The sequence below is a fragment of the Orycteropus afer genome, unplaced genomic scaffold (assembly GCF_000298275.1).
Source record: "Orycteropus afer afer isolate SDZICR_OR568_19922 unplaced genomic scaffold, OryAfe1.0 scaffold00051, whole genome shotgun sequence".
Taxonomy (NCBI): Eukaryota; Metazoa; Chordata; class Mammalia; order Tubulidentata; family Orycteropodidae; genus Orycteropus; species Orycteropus afer.
In genome coordinates this window covers 5779228-5787313 of record NW_006921638.1, presented here as the reverse complement: position 1 = coordinate 5787313, position 8086 = coordinate 5779228, and the positions used below count along the sequence as shown (strand labels likewise).

At 34.3% G+C, this 8086-nt stretch overlaps 1 protein-coding gene across 1 annotated transcript in view; it reads right to left on the bottom strand.

Moving 5' to 3' along the window:
* The window catches only part of SRP54 (signal recognition particle 54), a 124204-nt gene that overhangs the window by 96346 nt on the left and 19772 nt on the right, over positions 1-8086 (bottom strand). The window contains exons 4-6 of the mRNA XM_042780652.1: positions 6280-6384; positions 5629-5695; positions 5491-5548 (exon numbers count right to left, since the gene is read on the bottom strand). Of these exons, the coding sequence (XP_042636586.1) occupies positions 5491-5548; positions 5629-5695; positions 6280-6384 (230 nt within the window). The remainder of the gene's footprint in view (positions 1-5490; positions 5549-5628; positions 5696-6279; positions 6385-8086) is intronic.

Here is an 8086-nt window from a genome sequence, read left to right as displayed (position 1 = left end):
TGACATAACCCAGAAACCAACTCAGCTATGGAAGTATCCAAAGTAAATAAGCCTACAAGATTGTAAACAGGGAACCAGAGACATTAATTGACAAATGAGGACAACTACAAACCAAAAAGAGGGAAAAAAACTGTGTCGTTACAGAAATTCTAGATGGTAGCGAAGTCAAGACAACTACAAAATAGAACAGACTGTTCTAAACTTGGGAAGAAAACTATCAATCACAGGGTAACCTCAAAGAAAAATGATAAATCTTCACAACAAAATTAAAAAGAGGACCAGCACAAATATTTAGCAAATACTAAAACAATAGCAACAAAGGAAGTTATAACACGATTCATAAACAAAATGAGCTCAGCACAGAAAATTACATGGAACAAAGAAATTGACACCATGAAAAAGCATATAACAAAAATGACAGCACCAAATTCATATTTGCTGATAATTACATATCTCTACGATTTATAGAAAACTCCGATGCTTCAACACCAAAGGAATTAACAGTCCAATTGAAAAATGGGCAGAAGACACGAATAGACACTTCACCAAGAAGGACATTCAGGTGACCAGCTGATACATGAAGAGATGCTCACAATCACTGGCCATCATAGAGATGCAAGATACCGTCTCACCCCAGCACTGATGGCAATGTTCAACAAGACAGAAAGTAACAAATGTTGGTGAGGATGTGGAGAAATTGGGACTCTCATACACTGCTGGTGGGACTGTGAAGTGATATAGCCACTGTGGAAAGCAACAGGGCAATTTCTTAGAAAGCTGGAATTGGAGATACTATTTGACCCAGCAATCCCATTAGTGGGTATATATCCTACAGAGGTGAGAGCCAGGACAGGAACAGATATTCCCACAATCATGTTCATCACAGCACTATTTACAATAGCAAAAAGATGGAAACAGCCTATGTCCATCAGAGTGGATGACCAAACTGTGATACATACACATAATGGAATGCTATGCAGCACTAAAGAATAATGTAGAGTCTGCAAAACACCACATAATATGAATGAATTTGGAGGACATTGTGCTGAGTGAAATAAGTCAATCACAGGACAAATATAGTATTAGTTCATTGTTGTGGAGGGTCAAGGAAAGGTTTATATATTGAAGGAAACTTCCTTTGTTGGTTGCCAGGCGTGGGAGGGGAGGGGAGGGAAAACACTGCAAAAAATAAAAAATAAAAAATAAATAGCATTGATCCATGTCACTTTAGTTTTGTATATTTCACTGTACATAAATTATATTTAAACAAAATGCATTAAAAAATAAAAAATCTAGTAAAAAAAAAGATGAAAAATCTGCATGAACTGTAGACTGTAAAGTAAGTTTGCTCTGTAAATTTGCATTCAAAGCACAGTTTTTAAAATTAATTAAGTAAGTAAGATTAAAGGAATGAAGAGTCACTGTACAAACAAAATTAGTCAATGTTCAGCCATTTCAGGAGGTAGCATATGACTAAGAACTGATGGTATTTTAGGGAGAACTCCAAGCTGACTGAAGGAGTGGGAGAAAAACACGGCTCCAGGAATTGATGGAATACACATTGAGATATTTCAACAAATGTATGCAACACTGGAAGTGATCACTCAAGAAATTCAGAAGACTGCTACCTGGCCAATGGACTGGAAAGATCCATATTATGCCCATTCCAAAGAAAGGTGGTCCAACATAATGTGCAAATTATTGAATAATATCATTATTATCACAACAAATAAAATTATGCTAAAAAGAGTAATTCAAAAACGGTTGAAGAAATACATTGACAGGAACTGCTAGAAATTCAAGTCAGATTCAGAAGAGAACATAGAACAAGGGATATCATTGCTGTTATCAAAAGGATCTCAGCTGAAGGCAAAGAGTATCAGAAAGATGTTCACCTTTGTTTTGACTATGCAAAGGCATTTAACTGTGTGGATTAAAAGAAATTATGGTTAAAAAAAACTACACACACACACACACACACACATATATATGTATATATAGCCACTATGAATAGTACATAATTACTGCTTGTTTCTTTGAAATTCTGTTATGATACACTATTACAAGTTGAATTTGGATCAAACGATATGAAAATTAAAATATTTGGCTTTTTAAAAGAAATGTCCTCCAGCAAAGTTTAATCTCATTCCTATTTTACAATCCCTGAGAAAAACATAAAAATCAAGAAATGAGATCATATTTTAATTGTCATTCCTTTTAACTAATAACAACTTTTTATACAGATGAACATTGTCAAATGAAAAAATACATAATGCCAAATGTTTTTCCCAAAATTAACAACAGAAGACTAGGTAGGAATATACTTAGTAAAATAATATGAGACTTAAATTAAGAAAATTACTATGCTTAAGGACATAAAGCTTTTGTACAAAAAAGACAAGGCAGGTTTCTAAATGGCACTATACAAATACAATAAAAATGTCAATCCTCCCCTGAAGTATTGGTTTAAATGTAATTCAAATAAATATCTTAGGGAGATTTTTCATTTTGAAGCTTGATATTCTAAAATTTATCCAAAAAAAATAAGCAGGTGAGAATAACCAAGAAAATGTTGAAAAAGACAAAAATTAGTATTACTAGATATTTAAAAATAGATAAAGGTACAACTACAATAAAATTTATAAATATGCTAAGAATCACAGCCAGAGATGTTCATAAGGAGACTAATTATGTACATGTTGTTGTTGTTGTTATGTGCCATTGAGTCGGACCCAACTCATAGCGACCCCTCCCCTTGGGTTTTCAAGGCAGTATCACTACGGAAGTAGATCACCCCATCTTCCTTCCGAGGAGTGGCTAGTGGGTTTGAACCGCCAGCATTCCAGTTAGCAGTCAAGTGCCTTAGGCACTATGCTACCAGAGCTCCAATTATGTACATACATACAATGAAAAACAAAGATGCCATTAAAAAAAAGAATTACCTTAAACAGTACGCTGTCCATTTTTAAATGATTAATATCTCATTTTTTCAATCAAACCTTGTTCTGGTTACCTAGTGCTGTTCTGACAAGAAATATACCACAAATGGTATGGCCTTAACAAACAGGAGTTATTCTAATTTGGAGGCTTTCAGTCCAAGTTCAAAGTGCCAGGCTCTAGGGGCTGGTGAAAGCCCCCCAACCTTGGGATCCAGCTCTGCCTCCTGCTCCCGGCCCACTGAAGCTAGAGGCATTTCTTCACTCAGACAGCTGCTGGCTGCTGAGGCTGAGAAGCCCCAAGGTTGACAAGTAAAAAGGCACAGTCCCAATGTTACCAAACCACACAGCAGGCCATTAACTTCAGTCCATTGTAAGTCCCAAGGTCGGCAGAGCATAGCAGGCTGCTGAGCAACGACACAGCTACATGCAGGGTCCAAGCATGCCATAGGCTAGAGACCATTCCCAAAGCTGCTTCTTATATATGTGAAGCAGATCACATACCCAAAGGAAGCTACTCAGCTGCTCACAGTAGATTCCACCATGGAGCTGATTACTAATCTCATCATGGGGAATACTACATCCAGCTGCCCAGCCACTCAACCAGGCCCAGCCAAGTTGAAACAAAAACATAACCACCACAAACCTAAAGCAGTATATTTATACACAACAAAATGCACCATTTTGAGTGTTCAATTTGAAGAGTTTTGACACAACCCATACAGCCATACATGGCATTGTAAGATTCCATTTTAAATAATATATCTATATGTATGTATCTGTGTGACTATTTGTATAGATATTGAAAAGAGCATAGATGGACATGCTCAAAACTGGTAACTGGGAAGTAAGACTGCTGGTGCTCTCAATTTTTTCTTTAAAATATTGTGATTTTTATAAAGACAGGAAAGATAACAAACAAACTTGTATCCACTGCACAAAAGAATAAACATTGATACGTTAACGCATATTCCAGATTTGTAAATTTAACATTAGAGATAATAGCTCAAGTTCATCCCCAGTCCCATTCCCTTCCTCCCTTCTAGAGACATTGTTGCTGTTGTTATGTGCCATCGAGTTGGACCTGACTCATAGCGACCCCTCCTTGGGTTTCCAAGGCGGTATCACTACAGAAGTAGACTGCCCAACCTTCCTTCCAAGGAGTGGCGGATGGGTTTGAACCTGAGCCTTCTGGTTAGCAGTCAAGTGCCTTAGGCACTACACTACCAGAGCTAGCCATGATTATTAATACCGTACCCTGTATAGACAGCATGCTTTTATGTTTCCATGAGCAAAGGAGAGATTATTCAATAAATGCTATTGAGAACACCAGTTAAAAATTGATGCCCTACAGGAGAGTATGGAGGGATGGACACTGGGAAGTGGTACGATGGGGAGGAAGTTGGAAGGGAGCTGTTGCATTGTGGTAAACTGTGGTCAATGACATGAGACAAAGTATATGTGAACTGCTGTATCGAGAGTGAATTTGCTCTGTAAATCTTCACTCAAATCACAATTAAAAAAAAAAAAAAAAATTGAAGCCCTAGCCAACAGTTCTAATAATTATCAACAAAATTATGTCATTTACAAATTGATTATCCCCTGAGTTTGAAAACCACAACAGAAACAGTTCTTATCCTAAAAGGTTGCTCCTGGGTGCTACAAACAGCTAACATGCCTGGCTGCTAACTGAAAGGTTGGGGGTTGGAATCTACCCACAGGTGCCCTAAAAAAGGCATGAAGAGCTACTTCAAAAAAATAAGTCATTGAAAATCCCGTGGAGCATAGTTCTATTCTGACAAAGGTTCACCATCAATCATAATTGACTTGACAGCAACTAGTTTTATCAAAAAAAAATTGCATAGCATTATTCTTCAATCTGTCTGCTAGAAATTATCATAAAAATGACCAAAAGAAAAAAAATTAAGAAGAATATATCATAAACAAAGTTTATTAACTTTTCTGGCCAGGTGAAAAGTAGAAAGTGAATAATAACAAAATCAGATCATTTGTGTAAATATCTCAAAATTATTTTCTTTAAACTTTCTTCCTGAGGGTATAATAAATCATTTACTTTAATGTTAAGAAAAGTGCTATTCCTTCAAATAAGTCCTCCTAAATTCAATATATTATACAAGGGATAGTAATAATCAAAATCTCTGATAAAATAACTGCAAATTATAACTCATTTTTAAATAATCAAACACAAAAATTTTTTAAATGATACTAAGAAACAATATGGAATTCATGAATATGTTTAATGGAGGAAGGCTTCAGATAGGTCTTAAAGAAACAATAGGAATAGAGAGACAGAAGGGGATAGGAAAGCAAGGTAAGTACAAAGTTATGAGCTAAACACTGTCTACTCTCATCTATCAAACTGGATCAGAAGGTCACATTAGAAAAGAATTATTTATTCATCATATTCCCACTTTGTTCCAGAAAGGATTTAATCTTATAAGTATATATTAAAATGTGACCAGAGAATATAAAATAAAAAGTCAGACAGACAAAATGAGCCATATGAGTATCAAAATAAAAATCAGAAACCTACCTTCCATAGAACGGAATTCTTGCCTTGGTTGCATTCTGTTTTAGTTGATCAAAAGCCCCTAGGTGATAAAGAGTTAATGAATCCTCAAACTTGAAAACAAAAAGCACAGAAAACAATTTTCAAATTCCAATGTATTACCTGCTCTGAATGTGTCTGCACATATCAAACAAGTCTTCCAACCTTTCCTCTGGTAATAATATGCTAACTAGAAAGGAAGATTAAAATGTTAACTACTGTTAATGTTAATTAGGTAAAAAAAAAAAAAAAAATCTAAGAAATAAACTTGTCCTTTTTCTTTATTAACTATAATACAGTTGATGTCTGTGGGGGGGAAAATCTAGTAACAAAGTTGAAGCACCCAATTCTGGGGCAAATGATGGTATAATAAATTAAAAATTAACCTAAGGATATGCATAATGAAGATCTTTATTATGCTGAGTGGAACACTGAAAACTTGAAAAGAAGGAAGTCTTTAGCCAAACATGTTATAGTTTTCATATTCTCTTCTCCAAAAATTATATACTTACTTACCTCCTTAAAAGACAGTAACAGTTTTTTTTGATAAAAGAATTATATACTGGTTTACCATTCTTACAAAAAATAATCACAAAAGACTATGTGATTTTTCTTTCCTTATCCTACAGAAAGTTACTACAGAAACATAATAGATATACCAAGTAACACAAAATTTTAAAGCAATAATATTGTAAAGCTTGGCTTTAACATAAAATTTGATTTATACAAACATATCTTCTCCATTACTTTGTTTTTTAATTGAGCATGACTTACCTTTGAACATGTTGTTGTTTTACCACTCCCTTGCAATCCAACAAACATGATTACATTCTGTTTTCCTTTAGTGGGTGTCCATGCTTTAACTCCAGGGTCTACAAGCTACATACCAAAAATAAATAAAAATAAAATCAGATTATCACATGCTTACATTCAAAACTATATTAAAAACTACCCACAGTCCTATCATTTTAGTATAACTCTACTATTCCCTTTTGTAGACACACACGATAAAATTTAACAATTTATAATAATGTATTGTGAAATATGAATCAACTCTATACTCCCAACCCAATTACGAAGTAAGGATCTCAAATGATTTTTTTAGAACAAGCTGAATAAAGTGTAAAAGAAAATGTGAGACTAAGTTTGAAGCAACCTAAATCAGTAATGCAGAAATATAATACAAAAATGTATGTGCAAACCATATACTGTAATTTAAAATTTTCTACAAGCTATATTTAAAAACGTAAAATCAGGTGAAACTAATTTTAATAATATATCAACATGTAATTCATATAAAAACTATAATGAGCCATTTTACCTATTTTTTCTCATATATTGGGCAGAATAGACCTTCATGTTCAACTTGATAAATAATTTGTTTATGAGCAATATTACAAAATACATGTAAAAGACAATTATCCAGGTCAGCCAAAACTCCAAATATTAAATCCTCCAGTGCTCAAGATCAAGTTATTTTTTAGAAAGCTAATAAAAAATAATCACCAATTTTATAATGACAGTAGAAAATTAACGTTCATATATAGACAGTCCCCAAACTAATGAGCATGAGGCACTTTAAAAGTTCATTTAAAAAATAATAATTCATTTGTGAGTCAGCTGTTTGGAACTTGAAATAGCTATCTCCACATGATAATAAAGCCATAATAATAGTTACTGTCTAGACTAGGGGTTAGCAGACTATACACAAATAAAGTTTTATTGGGACACAGTCAACCCATTCATTTCCTGTTTTCACACTTCAGCAGCAAAGCTGAGTAGTTGCAGAGACCAGATGGCCCACAAAACCTAAAATATTTAATAGCTTAGGCCTTTAAGAGAGAGTTTGCCAAGTCCATCCTAGTTTATACCACAAAGGTTACATTAAAATCCATTATTCTATCTTCTACTTTGAATGAATCTTATACTATACGTGATTTTGTAAAATTATGCATTAGTCATTTATAAAATATTGTTTCTTTGCGTTATGCAGATTTTCCATTATTGACACATTTCACTACACACAGAAAAATTATATTTATTAATATCAATACTGATCTCATAAATAAGCACTGGGACACTGTCAAACTCACAGGGGAGATAAAAGTGTCTAGTTTTCACTTGAAAGTTTAAATTTTATTACTGGCTACAAATATTGTCAGTTATTTTTCCTAAAGTGACAGGTTCATTTTACTTACTTTGGAAGAAATGTCTGCCAGATGTTCAAGTCTTAATAACCACAGATAGTCTGTTCTTTCAAGCAAAAACCATGAGTTATGAAGAAGCAACTAGCTCAGCTTTACAACAATCATAGGTGCTTTCCTCAAGACACCCATCAAACTTCAGTATGCAGCAGCAGGGCGATATACATAATTTCCATAATATTATAAAAATGTGTGTATACAGTTGCGGTGTAGTAAATTACTTAGTGTGGCTTTTCTACCCATAAGTCTTTGTAAACTCCAAGGTGGGATTTTGTATGAGCAACTGAGCAGCCCCTGATTGCTGAAGCTATCCACCTGGGTTATTTCTGTTGGGAGTGGCACAATACAACGTTCTGGGAGGTGCCCACTCTCTCTCA